The following is a 22,976-nucleotide window of genomic DNA, read 5'->3' on the forward strand; positions in this document are numbered from 1 at the left end:
CCTCCTACCTGAAACTCCTACCCTGTGATTTCCTACCAAAGCCAGCACTATAAACACATGAAAAATCAAACACACAACCGCTCCAACAGTAAAGAGGTGCTTGAAAAGAATAATGCCTTAGCAAACCCAAACCAGTTCACAATTTCTCCCCCAGCATAAGGTACTACACAGTGAAAGTGATTATTCAGGAAACAGAAATTCCGGGAGACAATACAGCCAGTGGTGACTTGCATCACCTGCATGAAGCTACTGCTTACCTTTAAGCCTTGCATTCCTTACCAGCACAACAGCCGCCTAGAGATGCTTTGTTTAAGCCCTGACACAACGAGTAAATACAAAAGACATGTGGTGGCTGACAAGAATTTCAGACAACCGCCAATAACATGACACAGATTTTGCTAGTAACTTTCTGTTGGTTGGCTTCAGATTGAAGCTGAAGTAGGTTTTGGCTGCTAGGAGATCTGAAAACTCGTCGCGCAATATTTAAGTATTCATAACTGCTTAAACAAATTTGTACTACAGCATTGACAAAACAACCCTTATAGCTATACCAAGTTTCTCTTTTGTAGGCTAACATGACTATGTCGAGGTTAGCAAATGAAGGTTAATAGATCCAAAAATTAACTTTCTGCTTCATTAACAACTTAGGTACTAAAGTTTTGCTTTTAGATCTTCTTTACTATGTAAACCAGCTTGCAACCTACTTCAGATCAGAGTATTTTTTAGAATACTTCATATTTTTTCCAACATAGATGTTAGATAATGTTAAATGAATGTTTAGAAGTCAACAAATTATGCTTTTAATAAGACAGAAAATGCTGTAGTAAGAACTATTATTAGAAAGAGAAACTGTTTTCTAACAACTGCATGCAGAGTTAGCAGCAAACCTACAAATACATATTTACATCCTCCCACTATTAATTCAGAATACCATGTTTGGAAAATCAGACATGTTCCAGCAGCAGCTCCCTCTCTCAAACTGGTCCCAGGTTTTCAAACAGACTTCTACAAGCCTCTGTTAGCAAAACAAGAGGGACCTCAGACAGATTTACAATTTCTCCCAGACATTGCAGGACATGCCACCTCTGAAGTGCTCACAGAGAGGACTTTGCTCTACTGTTCACTACCTTGAGAAATACACTCACATTCAAACCTCCGTTTTGAGCTTTTTTGACACATTAATTGCTTCACACCACAAAGTGACGAAGAGGGCCAAGAAGTGCAAGGCTCGGCCTCCTGGGCACTGTCAGTGCTGTGAGTGCTGTCAGAGGAGCTGGCCCAGCCTCTTCCTTTGCCAACGCTTGGATGAGCTTCTGACGGGTTTACCGCGGCTACAGGTAACTACAGGCATTTGCAGGTTAGAACGCGGGAAGGTTTTGTACCAGTACGAAACACCCGGCTGGTTACAGGTGGGCAGCTCTTCCCACCGGCATCTCCCGAGGGGCACCGCCACACGACGCGGGCACAGCAGCGCCTGCTGCCAGCACATGGACCCCTCACCAGCCCGCACTGCCCGTGCCCCATTTAGCGCTCGCCGCCCCGCAGGGGCCGCCTCGGCTCGTCAGCGGAGCGCCGAGCTGGGGCAGTCCTCCCTTCCCGCGGGGAGCGCGGCAGGGCTGTGTCTCAGGCTCCGGCTCCTCCCGGTTCCCGGCTCCGGCCGCGGCGGGGCGGACGGCGACGCCCCGGGCGCGGCGGGTCCCACCTGTTACACGCCACCGCACTCACCAGGTACTCGGGGTACTCGTACATGTAGGTCATGCTGCACCGGTTCTCCTCGTAGAGGAACAGCACGTCCCGCACCCCCAGCAGCACCAGCGCCGCCAGCGCCCCGTAGAAGAGCGCTGCCAGCGCGGGCAACCGGCGGCCAGCCCGCCCCATGGCGCCCCGCAGAGCGGAGCGCTGCTCTCCGCGGGCTGCCCGCGCACAGGCACGGCGGGGCGGGGCGGGGCGGGAGCGCCACCGCCCGGAGGCGGAGCGGGCGGGCGGGGTCCCCACAACCTGGCCGGCGCCGGGGCGGCCGCCATGTTGGGGAGGTCGGGCGGGCGCTGGGGGGCCCGCCCGCCATGTCGCGGCTCGCGGGGGAGGTGTGTCCGCCATGATGGGGAGGGCTGGTCAGCGCTGCGGCGGCGCCGCTTCGCCGCCTCCGGCCGGGCTGGGGCTGTGAGTGGAGTCCTGCCCTCGTCCCTCTCAGCTCACCTGGCCGAAAGTAAACCCGCATACCTCCCGGGCAGGTGCTCCTACGGCCCCTGCCCTGGTGAGAGTACGAAACACCCCAGTTCAGTGATAAACGTCCATAAAGCCTCCGGCACTCACGACGTAAAAGGCGTGGTTGATGATGGTTAGTGGTGTTGGTTTTCTTTTTCTTTCTTTCCTTTTTTTTTTTTTTTTGGGGGGGGGGGTGTTTGTTTGCTTTAATTTAGGTACATTTAACACCTTAGTATCTATCTTTAACTAGCTTTAGGCACTCTGCTGCATTTTATTCCCTGTGGAACTGCTGCCCCAGCCCGCTGCAGGGCACACCCAGGACTGCTGCTATTGCTCACCAGAAAAACACAGCAGTAAGGCACTTACTAACTGACCAAAAAAAAAAAAAAGTTATTGCTCCTCCCCCCCAATCTACAGAGGAAGCAATACAAAAGTCAGCTTCCTAAGGCGAGGAGTATTTACATACGAGGGAAATACAAAGTGCCTACGCATATAGTTGCATTTTCATCTCCACTGCTAAATACTTAAGCCTCCCTCTTCACCTCCCCCGTTAAAAGAAACAAAATTTACTCCGTTTTCCAACAGTATTTGTACCATTTTTATTTGTAAAAATAACCATCTGAATGCATTGCAAGAGTAGTTTACAGTTAGGGTTCTTTATTACATTAATACAGCATTCAGTAGTTGAAAAAGTTATTAAACTGTGCTTGAGAAGATTCAGGTTGAATTCCAAGTCACTCACTGAATTAACTTTTTTCCTCATTTCATATGTGACATTTACCCAAGTCCTTAAACTTCAATTTACAAAAGCAAACAATACCGACAAAACCCCACTGAAACCATCAAACAATATTTTATATTGTTTATTACAAATGTTATGCAAAATATAACACTGGCACCAGATGCGTATCACCATGGTTTGTAAAGATATATTGCACATGCTAAAGCATAAAATATAAGACAAAACCTACAAAACATAAGATATTGGCTTTAATATGTAGATCACTGCATAAGAAACGCATAAAATTACATTTTATACACACACTCAGATTGTCACCAGTTTAAAACGCCCTTTCCTATAACACTGACCTAAGGTTTAATTTTTGTGTAATAAGAAAGCATTTTCAGCACTGCAAAAATTATACATTATTCCTATAGAAATTTAGCATATTAATTTTCATTTCAATGCAGGTAGAACATATGAAAAGAAGAAACACTTTATACATTCAAAGAAGGTCTGAAATGAAAATTTACTGGTAATATATTGCTTTTGTAACACTCAAATGAAAAAAAAAAGACAAGTTTCACAAAACATTTCCATTATACACAAATATAAAAAGGCACTCTAATATTTCTTACATGACTAAGAATAAAAATCACAATTTTTTTTTAAATCATTCTCAAGATACATAACCAAGTTTCTCAACAGTACAATGGATAAACAATTCATTTCATGTGTTTGTTCTAATTCAATAACCTGGCAGTTGTTTACTGCATAAAAGTACCAAACACATTATGGTGCCCTTTTAATAGCGATGAACAGAAATCCCCTGAGCTATTTCACAGCAATTTCAGGCAGTCCGGAGGTTGTAACTCAGTATTTATGAGAGAGACTTGGGACCCCATCCTGCTATGGATTCCACCTGCAGCTGTGGTTAAAATACAGGATGAAACGATCCTGCTAATACACCTGGGCAGGCAGCTGCCCCTCCCCAAATACTCTTTGCTTGGTGCAGACACAAAAGTTGTCCATGTACTGTAAATTGCAGGATCCAGGGTTAAGTGCAACAATTATGTATGATTACTCTTGTAAAAAAGTCCACGGAAAGGCAAGGAGATTATTTACAAGAGTAAAATTACTCCCATGCTTAAATACCTGCCCTAAATTACACATATGTTTCTACATGTGATAAATTACAGATTAATGTACTAGCATACAAAAAAAAAAGGGATTCTGGTGACTCACGTGAGACGTGGGACAGGCCAACACTGAGAACTTCCAAGTGTCTCGCTCGTGGCAGATTTCCTCCTCAATACAGAACACTCAAAACACATTCGCAGTGCCCTTAAGGGGCGAACGCAGCGTATGTTCCAATGATTTTTGGAATACTGCATACTGACAGCACTGGTAGTTTATAGAAGAGTTTAATGGGTAAAGGTTAGATTTGGTTCCTAGAAGGATCAGCATAATTCACCTCTGCTTCTGGGATGCTGTGTCCATCACTAAGAGGCAGGAGCTGTTGCACTACACAATTACCAGAGTTATGAGGTATCGCAAAGAGAAGTAATTTCCCTAACTCTGTCTGGTAGCAAGTAAAAATACTGAAACTTTTTAAATGGCTGCTTAAAATAATGTAACAACTCTTTGTAAAGAGTGCTGTTTTCCTCCTAATGAAGTAATTTCATGTACTATGGGGTAACTTTCTGTATTTCAGGATAAGACATGGCTAATCCTGCCAAGGAGCCTCCTTACATTTCTGCTTAAAGTAAGAATCCTGCTGTTAGACAAGTGGCAACTATTTTCCATTTGTTTGTTTTCAATGCCATCATTCCACATAAAGAATCCAAAATTTGGGACTCCTATTCATTTCGGAACAAGCATCACTGAAAACTTTAACGATTGATCTCTCCTATTATTTTCAGTGCTTAAAGTAAGGTGGTTATTGCTATTCTGCAACTTTAAAAAGGAAAACTGTTGAGAAAAATCAATCATTAAAATGTTATTTTATGCTATTTCTGAGGAGAAAACCAGGGTTTCAGGTGCTCTGTCATTCTACTGCAGAAACTAGAGAGTTGAAAGAGACACTATCCCTTGTGATTTTTTTTGTTGTAAACTTTGAAAAATCGTTAACGTTCAAGGAAAAATATTTAATTTTCACAAGGCAAAATAAAATTAATTTTCTTTCCTAATTAAGGAACTGAAATCTGCCAATAGATTTTTAACAATTAAGCGGAACATGGCTAAAAATATCGCAACCAAAATAAAAGTCCTTCCTTTTCATTTCCACTGCCAAAAGCAAGCACCAAGGAAGCTCATCTCACTTTCCCAGCACAGACTGGGCCTGCAGAGAACCTGAGCGTGAATCACAGGAATGTTAACACCTTGGCTCCATGCTGTGCTACCTTTTCCCCTCTTTACTGCAGCTCTTCAGTGTTTTCTCACCTCTCTGGCAAGGGGCTGGATCCCTTTCTTACGCTCTTTAAACAGGGGAAGGTGTTTTGCTTTCTGCTTTTTACCAACAAAGCCTGTGGACCCAACCTTTGCATTCCACACAAGAAGATGGGCACTCTCCCAAAGTGCATCCACTCTTCCTTTGCTACTCAGGCCGTCACTTTTGCCTAGATTCACATTTTGTTTCACACCGTGCCAAACAGTATGCGTAAATGCTAACTAGGAGAAGAAGCCATGGTTATTTTTCCTGGGCATTTGTTTCATTTCAAATAAATAGAAAAACATTTACATTAGAAGTATATGAACATATTTTTTAGTCTGCAAAAAAAACCCACCTGTGGTCAACACATCAGTTAAAAATGTCAACTTGAAACCTGCGTCATAAAATGTAAAATTCACTCAAGACTACTAATTACCTCAAAAGTTTATATTTTTATGGTTTAGGAAAAAATACTTCATTATGTCACTCACATTTGAAGAAAAAAATAAAAGTAGCAAAGTCTTCAATTTAATTACTGAAGCATTTTGGTCCTCTTGGTACAGCTGGTTAGTTCATGATAATTTTTTGTTTGGGTTTTTTTGTTTTTGTTTACAAAGTCTCATTCTTCCTTCTGTACATCTGTTGCAGAGGAGGGTTGTGGTCCATTTGACCTAGAAACTTTGGCAGAAGGAGTAAACATATTCAAAAAGTTGACATTGCTTTAAAAGCTGGTGACAATAGGCTTTTCAGCATGTTATCTCCAATCCCCTGCACAGTACACTATGTTTTCTGGTGTTTGGTATTTCAACTTTTGGTGTTATGCTTTCATTACTTTACCTTTGCTCTGTTAATCCAAACACTGGCAAAAGTATTTTAAAAGTTGATACTGTTTACAGTAAAAATAAGTTATTTAACCATAGAAAAGGAACAAAAAATCCATTTAAATTGGCAAGTCACTATAAACTTTTACATACACTTTTGTCTACACCTGATTTCTCCCTCTTTCCCCTTTTTTTTCTGATACTGGAATCATGATTAATGGCTCAGGTGACAGAATCGTCTAATGACCCTAATTCTGTAGTGCAAATAAACCATACACGTTTGTGCTGAATTGAAAAAAAATAAGGGCCAAGTGATTTTCATTTTACACAAGTGGTGTCCATGGGAAAATATGGTGAGATGAGTAGAATTTGGCCTTAAGAGTTAACAACTACATTTTTTAATTGTGTGCTGCAACTAAGAACTGTAAAAAGTGCCTTCTGTATGTTTAAGTGCTTAATACAGGCAGAATGTAAAAGGTTTCATTTCCTGTAGAAAAGTAATACAGGCAGTTTTAAGATTACAAGTTTACCTTTGGTTTGTATAAAAAAATTATCTAATTAACAGAGCCCCTGAAAACAGGAAACAGACAAACGTAGGAAGGGGGTGATGCTCTAATCTTTGAAGGCTACGCTGGAAATATGTTTGTGTACTAAAGATACAGCTAAAACATGAAAGAATTCTTCACAAACAGTTCCCTGTTTATTTGTGCTGTCAAAAAGAAAAAAAGGCATTTTCTCTTTTTCTACTTAAAATAAGAGGTAGAGACTTTCCACAGGGGCACTTTGGGCCTAAAGAAAACATCAGGAAACGGAAAAGCTGCAGAACACTAACGGGAATATGTTCCAGTAAATCCCTCTAATTTTGTTATTTAAAGGCTTGATTCTCATCAACATTACAAATCTTTCAATACCTACTTGTCAAGAATAATAGTTAAGAATATAGTTGTGGGATTTAAGCTTTTTAAAAAGACAAAAAATAAAGCTGAAATGAAATAATAATGAAAAGAAGTTTTTGAATACCAATGAGTCAAAATGTTTCAGAATCCGAATCATTTTCATTGTACCCATCCTCTGTTCCTACGTTATTACTCAAGGGCTTATTGTAAGAGTTAATGCTACCCATACTGGAGCCATCGCAGAGATGTGTCCTGCCCAAATTGTCTTTTTTAAAACAAACGAAGTTGAAAGCCGTCACTGAACTGGAAGGAGAAAAAGGCATCATGGTAGCCAAAATGAGTGCCAGGCAGTCAGCCACGTCTTTGTTAGGAGCACAAGCCAGGGCTGGCGTATGACCTGGGCACAAACGCAGACAAGGCAACGGTTAGTACTGAGGTACCGGGGGCAGCACCGAGCATTCCTCAGATACATCTCTAGGGACATCGGAGCGGGAGATGTATGGCCGGTTACAGTCATGCCAGGCAACAGGGGTGTTACTCATTTCACATTAGACATGCTGGGAACATACACACTCTGTGGGGCATTTAAATCATCGTGACCACAACAAGCACTATATTTTTAAAACCAGGCAGCAAACGGACTTCACAATTTGAATAAAAGCACTTGCTAAACACAATTCTACAGCACGGACAGTGTGATGAATACAGAACACGGGGGTACAGCAACAGGGACAGAAACTGGCTTCAGTTTCTGTGCGTATGAATGAGTCTCATTCTGAGAACAACGACTTCCATTAGAACATAAAAGACATTGGTTTAAAAATATTTTGATTTAATAAGCAAATGATTTTAAAGACTGATCAGCTGAGTATCTACTCAACTCGGAGAGTAGTTTATTTAGGAATTAAATTATAAAAGAATTAGACCAGTGCACAGGGTACATGGATAGCAGGTATGACTACATGGATGTTTAGTTACCCAAATTTACATTGTGTTAGAAGAATTAATTGCTGTATTCAGCAAGCATGGCATTTAAAATACATGACACTTTAAATACAAAGCTAATATTATTTCAATGTCAGTAAAGGGAAGGACTGGGGAGCTATTAGAAGCTTGTCTTCACTGCAGTTTAACTTGGCTCCTGTCCAAGTGCTGCCCCTAAAACAGTTCTTCACGTACCGGAACCTTGGAAACCACTGTGCTCGTTACACTTGCTGTCTGTACATTTTACAGGCCACTGTGCAGTACTCCAGCACCTTCCAACAAATCCTCCTTTATGGTCAGAGCTGACAAATTCTTTGGCAGCTGGCTAAATCTTAAGTGCTGCAGCACGAGTAATATGAGGCAGTGACCATTACTGGTACCTGCTGCTGCAAGTAATCCAAGAGTGCCTTAAGCATACATGAATTTGGTGGGAAAACATGAGTACAGTTTTGTGCACATTTAAGCACTGGCTGCAGTCAATGTATTTCTTCTTCCACTGAGTTCCAAGCATTATTATTCTTCAGAGCTGTACTTACACTAAGGTTGGACTTAAATTTCTCTGTTTTAAGCTTGTTCCTAGAAACAACTACAATTAGAAAAACTGTGTATAAAAATGTGTATAAAATTTAAACTTAATTTTCATTTGTTACCTACATAGAAATTAGCTGGATCTGTATGTACACTTTTAAGGATACAGACTGTTATTAGAACCTAGCCTGGTTGCTTTTTCTGTTCCCTATCTCTACAATGAGGTTAGGGTCAGATGACTTCAGTGGAACTCATTCATGCAAGTATAGCTAGGTGGCATTTAGTTTATAGTAAATACTCACCACTCAGTTCTTTTCATCCATAGATTTCAAATGTCTTGCAATGATAGGTGAGTATTATTATTGTTACTTTACAGATATGGAAAGATGGAGGTACCAAATTGTTACGTTAATGACATTAAGTTAGTATTGTAAGAAAGACCAACTTATTTCAGGAAGATATTTTTTAAAACTATAATTTTAGACTCACATCTCTCTATAGGCTTTATAATGTTTAGGGAAGGACTTTATTGAAGTCTGAAACAAAATTATTAAATTTATTAACTAATCATGTATTTTATGAGCGACAGTAATTTAATTGCATCTTGGATTAGGTCAGATAAATGGCAAGCACAAGGTTTGATCTCAGAATGAACTGGGACACACTCAAACATATGTTGATGGTTTTCTTCCTACCCATTAAAACATGCGCTGATTGAATGCATAATCCTTAATTCTTCTGCAAGGCGTCAGAATTATCCGGTGCCACTTGCATGTTTAGGAAATTCAAGTTACCACTGCACTCAAGCATTAAAAAAGACTAGCTGTTGACAGTACATGCAAAATGAACAGTAAAAGGGACCAATGTGATGTTTAGAATACATTTTTATATTAAAGAAAAATAAATAGTATCTTTTTTATGTTTTTAAATAGGTACTCACACAACTCATTGTCTGTTCTTGGAAGGATAAAAGCATCAATGAAGTCTATCATCACCTTTTAAGTCTATTGCTTCGGTCTGTTGTAAAATTACCTGCTGGGTCCTACTGAAGACTGTCAAAGTATATTATTTACTTACCATTTTCATCTACTGCTAGGACACACGCCCCTTTGGCCAGCAATTCTTCAACCACCATCTTTAAGCCGTTTCGTGCAGCAATATGGAGAGGTCTACAAAAACATAGCAACTAAATTCAAGTTCAGTTTAAAACAGATTTTCTAAACAAAGTTAGGTAATGCTTAAAGCACACCCAGAATCTGAAAGAGAATGTTTTCCTTCCTGGGATCATTAGAATTATATTGTAGACACTAAATTATATTGCAGCCTTTGAAATAATCATACCATATCTATAAAACATATGTGCAAGCACACAAAGATGGCTAAAGTCTAAAGCTTTTCTTTAAAAAGCTCATATTTTTGCACTCTTTGCAGCACAAAATTGACATTTAAAAGGAAAATGAATCTAAGGCTGAAGAAATGCCTGTGTTCCATCCCTAATTCTGGCTACTACAGACGGTTCAGAATCATTGTATTGCCTTTTTATCCCTGAATATTCGATTGCTAATCTCTGTTATTGCAGAGCAGCTGGAAATTAAAATTAACCACTGGTTTTCTCCTTTCCTGGTCCAACACCCAGTGCTCCTGTTTGGGGACATTAACAGGACAGGAAATACATTTTCATATTGGAAGAGGGTAAAATGGGCTAAGATGGAGTGAATTCTTCTGCAAGCACTAGATCATCTGCCACCTGAACTCCTGGTTGAATCTCCTGCAGTGAGATTCCCCCACGCAGGTCAAACAGCTGCAGCTGATAATGTGTGCTATGGACAGGAGTTACACATACAGTATCACCTAAAAAACCCTCTGGAAATTAAATGTACCACCTTAAGTCTAAATAAGTCTAAATAAATTATTTCAATTTAAGGTGAAGCTCAAAAAGCTAGAAAATGCCAGATGTATACTTGCACATTCACATGATTAATAGACATTTTGATGTAGTCGTCAAATAAATGACTTCATATAATTTTTTCCACCAGATCACGTATAGAATTGACATCAATGGAATAAAAATTAAAAAAGAAAATGCAATACAATTCTGGTCTTTTTTAAGGGGATGCATTAAAAAAATTAGAAATTAACTTTACTGTTCTATGAAAAAATCTGAGACATGAATTTGAAATGCTAAATTGGAATCTTCTGGTAAATCAACTGAACTTGAGAGGATTAGGTTATACTTACGTCTGCAATGCATTATTTTTTGCATTAATAAGGCTCTGTTCTTGTATCTTGTCAAGTATTAACAAGGCACATTTTTCATGACCCTGTAATCGGGGAAAAAACCCAATAGTGTTAATTCACTGAGGACTTTGAAATTGAGGCAAAAGAAATGTTACATAATAAGATGTTACATAATAAAAGTGAAATTTAATAACTCAATTTGAAATACAAAACATGCTGCTCAGTAAGATTGTGTAGAAGGTGAACTATAGGAGCCTTAAAATACTATTTTTGAACCACCACTGCTGGGATGTTTTAGCACATTCAGAAATTTACACATTCACCTGTCTTTCAACACTCCATTCATTAAATATGAATTCATTTCCTCAGCTTTCAGAGAGTACTGCTGTTTCTCTTGAGAGAGCATTCAGTGGATGATTTATCAGAACTATCTAGTGACATAGAATGGTTTCATCTCAGAAAGCAGTAATGTGCTGAGTCTTTAAATGCCTTTCTGTATTATTAATAAGCTACTACAAAACCCCGTCAAGTGTGATAGAGCTCTAACAATGAATCTTTGGGAATAACACTGATCCAGGCCTTATTTCCGATCTTGTTTCAGCACAGCAAGTTGCAGATGCTGAGCCTACAGTCCTGGCAGGTGGAACAGTTGCCTGAAGGACCTTGAGAATTCAGCAAGGCTCATGGGTCTCCAGAAACTGGAATAATACAATCAAACTGGAATCCAATCTGTGGATAGGAGCAAAAGAAAAGGCCCAGGAGAGGGAATCCTGTGGGCATTTTTTCTTGCAGAAACAGCAGTACCACCACCAAACTAATCAATGCCTCTGGTTTTACTGCTACTCTGTCAAGGGAAAATTTTGGGTTCCTTCCACAGAAATTGGAGAATAAGAAAAAATACTTTTATTTTTATTTTGCTACCGAACCTGTTAAGCTATTTTACTTTGAGGTTATCTGGTAAAATCTTACAGGGTTTCCTTTACTTCTCTTAGTGTCACTTGCTTATGTTTCAGTTGCCCTAAGAGGTATCCCTATTTCTCCATGTACCAAACTTTGAAACAGACTTGAGAAAAAGCTTGGAACAAGTTCCCTTTCTCATGACGAGTTTGACCAGCACATTTCCATTGCAGAAAAAAACTTGGGAGCATAAACACACATATACATTCACACAGATTGTGATGAGCAAGAAGCATTGAGAGGTCTTCAACTTACTTTACTGCTAGCCAAGTGCAAAGATGTATTTGACTCCTTGTCTTTTAATGTCAGGTCAGCCTTGGCAATGTTCACCAAAAAGTCTGAGGTATGGAGTAGAAATCAATGAACAAACCCAATGGGCAGACGAACATGTCAAAACAGAGGAAAAAACATTACTATTTCAATATATGTGTGCATACATGCTAATCAATTAAGCTTTATAACATGGAGTGAAATTAGTGAATGAGAACAGACTAATCTTGTGCAGTTACTCAGCAAGCAAAGTCAGAGCTAACAGCTTATTCATTGTGCCCCAAAGTGTCAAACGTATATTAATTTTAATTTATTTATGAACTTCCTTATTTGCAGATCAGCAAGTTTTGCCTGAATCACCTTCTCCTGAGAACAACTGTGAATCCTGCTCTGAGAGGACTAAGTGGATATAAAGAATTTGGGGGTGCAGCCTGTGCTGTTGAAGCTAGAGAAAAGGGAATACTCCAAGGATAATAGGTCCCAAATCTGTATGCCTATAGCATATAGTCTAGCCTGGGAAAAGCAGCTGCTGATAGCTGCCATTTCAAGAACAGGACTTCCTATAATAGAGGACAGAAAAAGGCTACACAATCCTTTTCACACATGCAGCTTTACTGCTCTATAAAATCAAGGAAGTAAACAGGAGAATAGAATTACTACTCCCTTTGTGCTCTTTACAATGTGATCTTAGGAGGAAATAAGACTCAAATTTGTTATTGCAAATGTTCACCAAGGCTGCTGAGAAGAAAAAATACTTTTTTACAGGTGTAAAGGTAGCTTCTTACAGAAGCATATTAATTTATTTTCCTTTCTTAGTTTTCACAGGATAAAAAGGATGACTCATTTGGGATAGTAACTGCAGTAGCACTCTCCCTTCAGGACTAAGAGAGGCAGGGATGTCCTTACCTACAGCCCCTACGTGGCCGTTCTGAGCTGCCATCATGAGCGGTGTTTTCCCTGCATGATCCGCAGCGTTCACTTGTGCGCTGTGGCTCAGGAGGAGCTGGAGGCACTCCACGTGATCGGCAAAGGCTGCGGCGTGAAGGGGCGTTCTGGGAGAAAGGAACACGGCCACAGTTTTTGCTAAAGAATCACAATAGTCATGTGTGCCCACTTTCCCAAAAACCACAAAGTGCAATTTTTTTTTTCCTGCTAAACTTAAAGTTATCACCAGGAGAAAGTTATAGTAGCAGCATCTTAAATAAGTTAAATAATATTTATGGTCTCTGTCCTGGGAAGCAGGAAGGTGGATATAACAGTTTAGAGATAAAACACTGTGAAGAATCTCGCATTAGCAGCAGAACATACTGCCTAACATGAAAAGCAGTACAATCCCTCATTTTTATTCCTGTGATTTTTTTAAATAAGCCTCAGGTGGGAAGAACTATCAGAAAATAACAGATCCATTACTTAAAAAAAACTAAAATATTTTAAGTTATATTCAAAGATACTACAGGAACAAGCCACAGTAACAGCATTACTCTAAAAGGCAGAAGGAATACAATCCACTTTGAAGGCTATCAGTTTCTACAAGACTGAGACACCAGAAATCCTTTGCAGTTGCCCTTTGGCATTTTGGGTCTGAAGTGTGACTACTAGAATTGAAAAGACAGTTGGTACACAACCCAGCTTAGTTTGCTTATCAGTAAAGGTGAGATGGTCTTACCCTTACACGATTAAGTAATCACCATTACTGAGGATATTAAGTTTGTTTTAATCAACAAATTTGTTTTAATCAACAAAACTGAATACAGTTTTTAGAATTTCAGACATTTTATTTAAATATATATATACAATGAGGAGATTATTAATGTGACAAGTGAAGGATTTGGCTGAATGCATATCTCTTGCTGTGTCAGTATTATTTTGCTGCATAGAGATTTTTCAGTTGTGTGCACTAAGAATGCAAACATAACATGAAAACTTTTAATGAAATACTTTTCTATATGTAAATAGTATAACTTCATTTAGCAAAGAGAAATGTGTTTAAGCATTTAACAAAGAAAACAGGTTCAGGGAAACAGCCTGTAGTCATAGCTGTTCTAAACAAACAAAATGCTATTTCTTTTGTGTTTCTTTTCATGTGTAGTATGACATTGAATACTTCATCACATTCTTGCTTCAAGTGAGCCACCATTTAACTGTGCTGCAGTGCAAACTGCTGTCTGAAAGAGTCAGCATGACACGTCTTAGCTCAACCATAACAGATAAGGATTAGTTCCAGGGCTTCAGAAAGAACTATGAAAAATACTGAATGGATTCATGAAATGCAGTTTTTTTAAGAAACTATTACCTTCCTTTGTCATCTTCACAATTGACAATGCTGGCATCAATGGCTCCAATGAGTAGTGATGCACAGTTTTCATGATCATTGATTCTGCCAAAGAAAATACATTTTCAAAAAGGTAACAAGTCTTCATATTTTTCCACTTTGCAATATTAATTTACTTCACTTTCCATTAATATTTTTTACTGGTTATTTCCAAGTTACACTAAAATGCCTTTGTCTTAATGCTTTCAGTCACATTTCTGCATATTCATCATCTTTCCATTTAACCAAACTGCATCTGCTACTATGGATTTCAGTCTCTAAAGTAAAGCTGATCCTTAATTCACTATGCATAAAGGTAATTTCAAAGCCCAGCATAAACCGAGGACTAAAACCTTAATATCTTAAAATCCTTAGTCTGTATGTCCAACACACCTGGATCTGGAAAGCACTCAATCACAGATACTTACATGTAGAAAGATTTATTCTAATGTTTAAGGTACTGAAGCCCACATCTTTTCCAACTCACACATTTAGTACTTTGATTTGGTGGATGTATTCAATTAATACTTTTTCTGATTATTGCTAAATCGTCTCATTTCATTATGAAAATGAACAGTATTTAGTAACAGTACTGGACACACAATATAGCTACACACTTCCACATTGCATTAGCAGCTGTTTTCATTTTAAATTTACATACATATTTAAGCTGCACACATGTTAATAGTTTTGAGAACTGCATACTCTTTTAAAATAAAGATTGAAAATTTTTTTTCAAAGCCATCACTAGGAATTCTGATTTAAAATACTATGTTGCAGCCATATAGGATTTTATTTTAAGTGGAGTAGAAACAGTGCTTCCAATATGCTTTTATTTCTCTAATACATTGGCTTTTTATAATTTCAAAGTTTGATACATGACACGTTACTTTTCTGCTTTCTAATGATGTGGGGACTGTGAAAGAAAGCCTACTCAGTAGTAACTTCTGTCATTACTTCTGAAAGACATTCATTCTTCTAAGAGAACAGAGAATAGAATACAGTTGTTCTAATTATTGGCAGGATTTGGGAAGGTTTGCATTTGTCTTTAGAGCACTTAATTCCTTATTCTTTGATGGTTTACACATTTTAATAAGCATTTTACGTCCTACATACTAATCTTGCATTTTTTGTAAAATGCATTTGCAGTTATGTTTTGCTCTATTAGCACCCTTTCTGCATGAAAACATACTGCTTTCTTTGAATAGGATGTGTCTAAAGTACATGCATAACTCATAATAGCCAATGCTTTGTTGTTGTTTGTAGGTAATATGAGAGCTTTGAATACAGAGTCTGCCTGTAAAGCTGATGGATCTCTTTGGCGACGACCTGGGTAAAAAGTCCCAAACCCTCAAGACATGAGATTATCTCAGAAGTGAAAAAGACCATGAAGAAAGGCAGACTGGAAATCACTTGTCTGAGGGTGTGTTGCAAAACATATGGCCTGCACAGAACACCATTCTAGCATGACACAGATTGTCATTTCAAAGGTTGTCCTTCATTAAGGTTTTGTTCCTGTGCTAAAATAGAATCATCTTGATTCTGACAAATTTATTTTAGCCACTGCATTTTTCAAAGGAACCTCCAAAGGTTATATTTACACAGACCGAGGCACTATAGCCCAGGCCATGGCCTCAGAGTGGAAGAGCTATTAAGTTCCACCCTGTGTGAAGACTCTAAAGGAACAGAAATACAGCTAATGTAATTACATATCAGCATTTTACCAAAAAGCTGAGGGTTATGCAAAAAATATAGTCTTTATTCTACCCCTTTTTAAGTAGAAGTATAAGGACAATGTTATGGGCAGCTTTAAAATTATTTGCTCATGCAAATAATCTCAAAAAAGCTAACTTTCTTCTCATACTGCTACTTTTTGCAGACATATCCTAAAGCAACATCTGCATTTGTTACTGGAGATTTCTACTTACACAGCACAGTGCAATGGAGAGAAGCTATTACCATAGAATTTGTGGAAAAGTTTTTGTTCCAATAGTACCTCTATGCAGTTTTCATGACCTATAAGAGATCAGATATTTCAGTGTTGCACAAAGCAGGTAATTCACTTAATTCATATCAGGTTTATACAGGTTAGAATTTAACACTTTTAAGTTCAAAGTTGAATACAATGTGTAAATAAGCTGTTATGCTTATTTAACAAAACAGGGGATTTTTTTGTTTTATGGCAGCAGCAAGATAGATCCAGGCTAATATTAGCACTTATGGAAAAAAAGAGGAAAGAAAGAGTCTCTTTTTCATGTGATATTATGTATGTTGCCTTACATCTCCAAAGATGATCTAAATGACGATTCTGAGAAGCTTTATTCTTATATTAAACAACAAGTTCAGATTATCCTGTTTAGAATAATCAGTTCAGTTCAGAATATCCATCTATTCACATGGCCACTTGCATCAATAAATGAGGTGACACCTCCAAGGACCATTCCTGGTCCCACAGAAATCAACTTCATCATTGACACCAGAATTTCACCCCGGCTTCTTGTGACTTGGAGCAAATGAGTTGCAAAGTCACTGAGAGGTATCACTGGAATTTCCCTGGCTTCTGAACTGAAGGGTGCACACAGCAAATGCTACCTACAGAGAGCACGTAGAGCTCTGGGAGATAATTTGCCTCTTCAAGTCAAGCTCTGAAAGGCTTAAGCTGCTTTGTTAACATGTTTCCCTAAAACTGAGGCCGCATTTGAACTTGGCAGTAGTCCACAGGGAGAAGCTTACCATTGTAACAAGCCCAGTGCAGTGGTGTGTAACCTTGATTATCTTTCAGACTGCAGTCTTCCTCAGCCAGTGCAATCTGCAGTAACTCGTTCAGCCAAGTGGCGTGACCCCGAGCTGCTGCAAAGTGCAGGGGTGTTCTGCCTCTGGCGTCTTTACACAGAATAGACACTTCTTTCTCCAACAGCATCTGAACACATTCTTCGTGCCCAGTCATAATCTGATAACAAAAAAGTAAGTGAAGAGGTTGACATAATACAGATTCTTGCCCAGGAAATATGAAATATGATTGATGCCTGTGAACATGAAATGGTCTGGATGGGATTCAGCAGGCAGAGATAAAAGCTCACTTGCTGAACTGCTCACTGCAATCATCATAAAATTCTGTATAAATATCATCTCTTGCATCAGCTTCACATTGGATAAGAAGCTAGACTTAGCTAGGGAAATCTATCTTAGTCTAGCTAGACTAGAAGAGATTAGATCTGCCTCAAGTTTCACTGCTTCTAGAAAACTTAAGGCTTACCTACTTACACCATTCCAAGAAAAATGAAAGTAACAGCTGGCCAGTTCTTTTAAAGAAATTATTTTCAGAATTCTTAAGTACTCAGTTACAAGAGTAATGATTGCTATGATAAAGTGTCTAGAGCCAAGAAAAAGCGGTCTAATCACTATTTCACCTAATTAATTAAAGAAAAGGGGAAATAAAGCCAAAAGCAGAGCACTACTGAGAGCAGATCTGTCCTGCTTTTTATGTCGTTGATTATGCTTGGTCACATTTCCAGTCATTTACAGTGTTCTCCATATTTAAATATGCCTATATTTATGAGTGAGTTGTAGTCACAGTAAAACAAATAATTAAGAATCATAAAAATTAAGTCACCCCTCGATGTAAAGCTGTGCATCCCAGGAGATCAGCTGCATCTACAGATGCTTCTTTTTCAAGTAATAAAGAAACAGCATCAACGTGCCCGTAAGCCACTGCAAGCATTAGTGGAGTTCTAGAAAAAAAACCAACAAACCAGTCACAGCTATAAAATGACATACTATCTCATACTATAAATGCCCTTACTAACTTACACAGAGAGAGAAATCAGGAAGCCCTACATTTCTCTCCATTCTTACCCATAAACCTTTTTTTTTCACCATGCTTATCTATATGGCACCCAAGTGAAGACCTTTTGTATTAAATTATTAAGACATTTAACAATCAACTGCCACAACTGAAATAGAAACAAACCCATTTTTAAGCAGTTTACAGAGCAGCATCATTAAGACAATCTGTTCTCTTAATAACCCACAATTATTGTCACCTCTGGTGACACATGAGTTTTACAATACCCAAGTTTTATGAATGAATGTCCCTGCTAGTTACCAAGATGACAATGACCCAAAGCATTTCTTTTGCAAAACTGCACAATTGCTTAAAGGGGATGAAGAGGCATGAGGAAACTATTCAAGCCAAACTTTGGACTAACATATCTTCCATTTTTTACTGAAAGAGACTCATTTTCCTTCTATTTTTAGGCAAGACTAATACCATTTAAAATTAAAAGTGCAGACATTATATGTACAGCATAAGATGTTCCATACACCCCAGATGAATTTTTTAAACCATTCACATTTTCACTTTAAAAATACACTTTATTGTCTCTTTGCAAATGTCATTTAACAAGCCATAAAATTTTTGTAGGAACATCTCCGATGCATGTGTCACCTCAAATAAACACTGTGTTCTACTGCACCAGCCTAATATATCATGCAAACCCTGAAACAGCAACATTTTAGAAAGAAAAAGACTCTGCAGAAACATCTCAGGAGCTTGTTAGTTTTTATTGAATCTGGCCCTCAACATCTATAAAAGAATGTTTAAACTATGAAGCAGAGACTAAGATTAATGATTAGTCCTTTCCACATGGCTTAGATCAACTGAATATATACTTTGTAATCTCTGCCAAATTCTATGAGGAGAAGTGCAGGAAATACAGTATTTCAAATAAGTATTATTTTTTGGTGAGAAATATGAGATGCTATTTGAATTGCAGAGCTAAAAAAAAAACACTTACTGTCCTTTGGCGTCTGTCACATCAGGGTTGTCTGCAACTTCTAGCAACAACCGTAGACAAGGTGTATGGCCATTAATGACTGTAAAGAAAAACAAGTATGTTTAATTTCAGATACTTTTCCACTGGAATGCTTATGGATAAGAAATTTCCTTACAAAAAAGTCCACAGTATATGAGATCAATATTTTCCCACTTTTCATTTAAATTCATTTCACTTGTGCCAGTAAAATGGTGAGCTGTTTTTTCCCTGACCTCAGTAAGAGGAGGATTAGTTCTCTTGAGATACAAAAATCCCAAATGAATAAAACAGCAATCACGATTTTCACTACTGAGAAGATTTCTACTAAACCAGACAGTATTTCAAAATCCCCCAGACTGAGCAGGCATACAAGGTTTGGAACACAGTAGGAAGTATGTCAGCAAGGTTCCTTAATTTTATGTGCACTGTACAAGCAAGTACTTCAGTACTGCTATGAAAAAAATAAACATCTGCAAAGAATGACTGACTATACAAATGTCATTTTCATGAAAGCACACAACACCAGAGACTAAAATTCCCTTTGAGTTTTTCCATTTTATCAAAAATAATACTTACCAAAAACATTTGGAGTTTTATTTTTGTTTTGTTTTTTGTTGATGGGGCTTATTTTGGGTTTTTTTTGGCTGGCTTTTTTTGGTTTTTTTTTTAATGTAACCCATTGCTGCTGGAAAACAGCTCTGAGTTACTAATTTTGCAGGGCTTGACACTGAACCCCATCTGTGTGTCAGTTGGCTTAAAGGCTTCAGCCTTTCATGGAATGAAGAGACAAGTATTTTCTTCTTTTAAAAACAATTCCTATGCTCAGTAGATGTATGTTGTGTTCTTATTACACCAAGTCATGCATTCGCACTGCCTACACCCCGTGGGCGGAGGCAAAACCCTTGGACACCACCTATGTCACATCACTCTGGCAGAGAAATGGGCACACATCATCACATTTAAATTATTCATCCAAAAATGGTTTTAGTTGCTCTACCCATAAAATTAAAAGACATTTTTAGTTATTTACCACTAATTAATGCCATATACGAGACATGTAAACAGTTCTGCAGGACAGATGAGTCACTGGCTTGAGGGGGGAAAAAAAAAAGATCTGTTCTTTCTTCCAACAGTAGGAAGAGAAATCTTAACTTGTTCACAAAGACATCTGAAAAGGATTTTGGTAAATGAGTTTTAGAAGAGATACTCACAGAAACTCCTAGGTGCTGACCTAGCAATTGCTAAGCATTGCAGAGCCTGCAGGGAATGTTAGTTTTGCCAACAGAGCTACAACACTAACACTAGAGGAACATTCGCAATGGATTCCCCAGGCTAGCCAGAGGACAGGCTGGTGGTATTAAAATTATACAGGGAACATATAATTTAGGCAAAGGAAATTCTCCATGTTATGAGGTCAGAGGAAGCCTATTCCCTAAGGGGACAGACAGAAAAAAGAAACACTTCATTAGGCGAGTTCTCTACTAAAGTCACAAATCCCTTTACTGAACGGAATTCCGGAGAATCCCATCATCCAATTCACCACTTCAGGCCTCCTCAACTTTATGTTCAGGAATTGTGCTGGTGTAATTAGAAGGAATGAGGGTAGACAAGTTTAAGGGCATGGGCACACATGCCTTCTTGTTTCTTTCCAGTGCACAATATTGCATGTGCAAATAGTCCCTTTTGTGTGTGCAAATGTGCACTGTCACTCAAGGGATTAATTCAGCAAGAATTCTGTTCCATTTCTGAAAATATGCCATGACCTCCTACACTTGCACTGCAAATACAACATTCTGAATGCTGCAGCAGCTCCAGGCCGAGTTCCCGACAGGTGGCACCAGTTTTTGCTAAAACACTCCTCACCAAAGTGTATCATTATGAAACGGCACCATGAAAATCATCACGTTGCAAGGGGCTTTTTATAGTAGCTGTGGGTAGAAGCTTTACTCCAGAGCTAATTTCCACAGAGCTCTGCATAGCTCTTGAGTGGAAGGTTCTAAGTGTTGCCTTAATGGATATTTACCCAAAGTGCATTTAACTCACAGTTGAAAGCTTCCCAATTCATGAAGGTGATGAATGTCCTTTTACTAAGAGTTCAAATACTCAACCTGTCTTTGCAGTATTTTCCCTTCTGCTTAAAGGTATATGTACTCTTTAGTGTCTCACTCCTGGGTGTAGCATTTTTTTGCCTTTTTTCTTCATTATTTGGGGGGGGTTGTTTGTTTTTAATACATATCTAACTTGTTTTGCTTCACTGCAGATGTAAAGAACATTTTATTTTTATCCCTGGAAACATTTCTTAATCTGAGAAGCAAAAAGTATCACAGACCAGAAAAGTCTACAATACTACAGTGATGGGAGTGATTAAAAAAGATATTAAAATCAGGAGAAAAGCCCACAGTCTGAATTTGTATGAAAGCAAGAAATGTGTGTAGTAAAATAACACCTTCTGGTCAACAAATTTACTCCGTTCTACTCCACAGATTTATTAAAAAAATTCATATTTCAAGTCACAGCTGCTAACAAAAATACGCTTTTGTTACCATTTAGTTTTCTCATGCTGAAGAGCCCTTACAGTTCAGCTGTGACAACTAAAAACTTATGTCACTATAACCACATTTTTAAATAAATGCAAATCATTGCTATAGTGATGATGTAACAGAAAAAGATATGTTTGAAGTAACTACAGAAAAGCTCTTGAACAACACAGCTCAGTCTTGTGGTAGCACTAATATTAATTTAAATTAATTAAACCATCAGTATTTATCACGGGGAGAAATGTGCTCAGTTCTGATGTGAAATTGAAGAAGTCAGAAAGCATTTTTAGTATGCAGTGAGATCTACTACAAGCATTTCCTTCAGTGCTGCAGACAACATTGATAATAATCCTTTTGACTTCATGTTTCTAGGTTGCACTTATGTGATCACACACAGAGAATAAACTGGTACTAGAGGATATATATGCAATTGAATCTAAGAAAGATTAAAAGATAAACAGAAAGACAATTAAGTCTGGTCCTGAATTAATTATCCATGTGGTATTAATTTTCCTTCCCACTAGAGGCCACTGCTACCCTGTACGGAGCTCCTCCAGGAACAGCAGAGGAGACATGTTTGGCACCTCCAGATATTTACCTGTCAGGTACATATCCAATAACAACCTTCAAATAAATGATAAAGTCTACATTTCCCAGTTAATTATGCGTGTTACATAATTAACATCCCACACATGAGGAGTGGAGCAGGCTCCCAGCAAGTGCAAGTTCACAAGCTCAGGAGTAGGAGGTCTGAGAGGAGGCGGTGAATTTCCATAGTGTTGCCGCTGCAAAAGGCTGCAAATTTTGAACACCAGGATAATTTCATCACCAATCAGAGCCTACATGGATTTTTCAACCTTTCTTCCAAAGGAGAAACCATGAGGCAAGTGTTCCCTCTTCCCCTGATTTTTTGGTTGAGGAATCGTTAAGAGAAGGCATCACGAGGGAATCACCACACATCTTAAGGTGTAGTTTGTAATAGAGAGGGATGGTAAAGAAAAGGCAAGCAGGTAAGGGTGGAGCAGTAGTGGTGTGGAAAAATATGGGATTCTGTGTGAGGGAGGACTGAACCACAGGGACAGAGAAAAAAAGACCAATGAAATGGAAGATAAAGGGTTTAACTGTAGGACCTCAGAAAACAAGCATCAGTCCTCAGTACATGTGAAAATCTCCTACCCTTTATAAGAAATGTGCACAGTGATAATAGGTAGGTCAAGGTAACTGCTTCCATGTGGTAGGGTTTATACCACAAGTGTAACATAA

At 38.5% G+C, this 22,976-nt stretch overlaps 2 protein-coding genes and 1 long non-coding RNA gene across 16 annotated transcripts in view; 1 reads left to right on the forward strand and 2 right to left on the reverse strand.

The window, feature by feature from the left end:
- PGAP1 (post-GPI attachment to proteins 1) overlaps nucleotides 1-1,888 on the reverse strand; it is a 37,957-nt gene extending 36,069 nt beyond the window's left edge. The window contains exon 1 of one of the 2 annotated variants that reach the window (XM_027678172.1): nucleotides 1,726-1,888. In XM_027678172.1, the coding sequence (XP_027533973.1) occupies nucleotides 1,726-1,878 (153 nt within the window). In that variant the 5' untranslated portion in view covers nucleotides 1,879-1,888. Of the gene's footprint in view, nucleotides 1-931; nucleotides 952-1,725 lie in introns of those variants that run through there. The other variant, XM_027678173.1, reaches the window with a different exon arrangement.
- An 891-nt stretch (nucleotides 1,889-2,779) lies between these two features.
- ANKRD44 (ankyrin repeat domain 44) overlaps nucleotides 2,780-22,976 on the reverse strand; it is a 136,324-nt gene continuing 116,127 nt past the window's right edge. For 9 of the 13 annotated variants that reach the window (XM_027678166.1, XM_027678163.1, XM_027678162.1 and 6 more), the window contains 10 exons: nucleotides 19,159-19,237; nucleotides 17,976-18,093; nucleotides 17,096-17,312; nucleotides 16,291-16,378; nucleotides 14,345-14,428; nucleotides 12,958-13,103; nucleotides 12,037-12,119; nucleotides 10,825-10,907; nucleotides 9,664-9,755; nucleotides 2,780-7,471 (listed from right to left, as the gene is read on the reverse strand). In XM_027678166.1, coding sequence (XP_027533967.1) covers nucleotides 7,206-7,471; nucleotides 9,664-9,755; nucleotides 10,825-10,907; nucleotides 12,037-12,119; nucleotides 12,958-13,103; nucleotides 14,345-14,428; nucleotides 16,291-16,378; nucleotides 17,096-17,312; nucleotides 17,976-18,093; nucleotides 19,159-19,237 — 1,256 coding nt within the window. In that variant the 3' untranslated portion in view covers nucleotides 2,780-7,205. Of the gene's footprint in view, nucleotides 9,354-9,663; nucleotides 9,756-10,824; nucleotides 10,908-12,036; nucleotides 12,120-12,957; nucleotides 13,104-14,344; nucleotides 14,429-16,290; nucleotides 16,379-17,095; nucleotides 17,313-17,975; nucleotides 18,094-19,158; nucleotides 19,238-22,976 lie in introns of all 13 variants that reach the window. The other 4 variants (XM_027678168.1, XM_027678167.1, XM_027678171.1 and 1 more) reach the window with 3 other exon arrangements.
- LOC113965174 lies at nucleotides 13,113-22,965 on the forward strand. The gene is made up of 3 exons (XR_003533466.1): nucleotides 13,113-13,702; nucleotides 16,242-16,416; nucleotides 22,238-22,965. It is a non-coding gene; the product is annotated as an uncharacterized LOC113965174 (long non-coding RNA).

This window comes from Neopelma chrysocephalum, unplaced genomic scaffold (genome assembly GCF_003984885.1).
Source record: "Neopelma chrysocephalum unplaced genomic scaffold, ASM398488v2 Primary Assembly neopelma1_44, whole genome shotgun sequence".
Classification (NCBI taxonomy): Eukaryota; Metazoa; Chordata; class Aves; order Passeriformes; family Pipridae; genus Neopelma; species Neopelma chrysocephalum.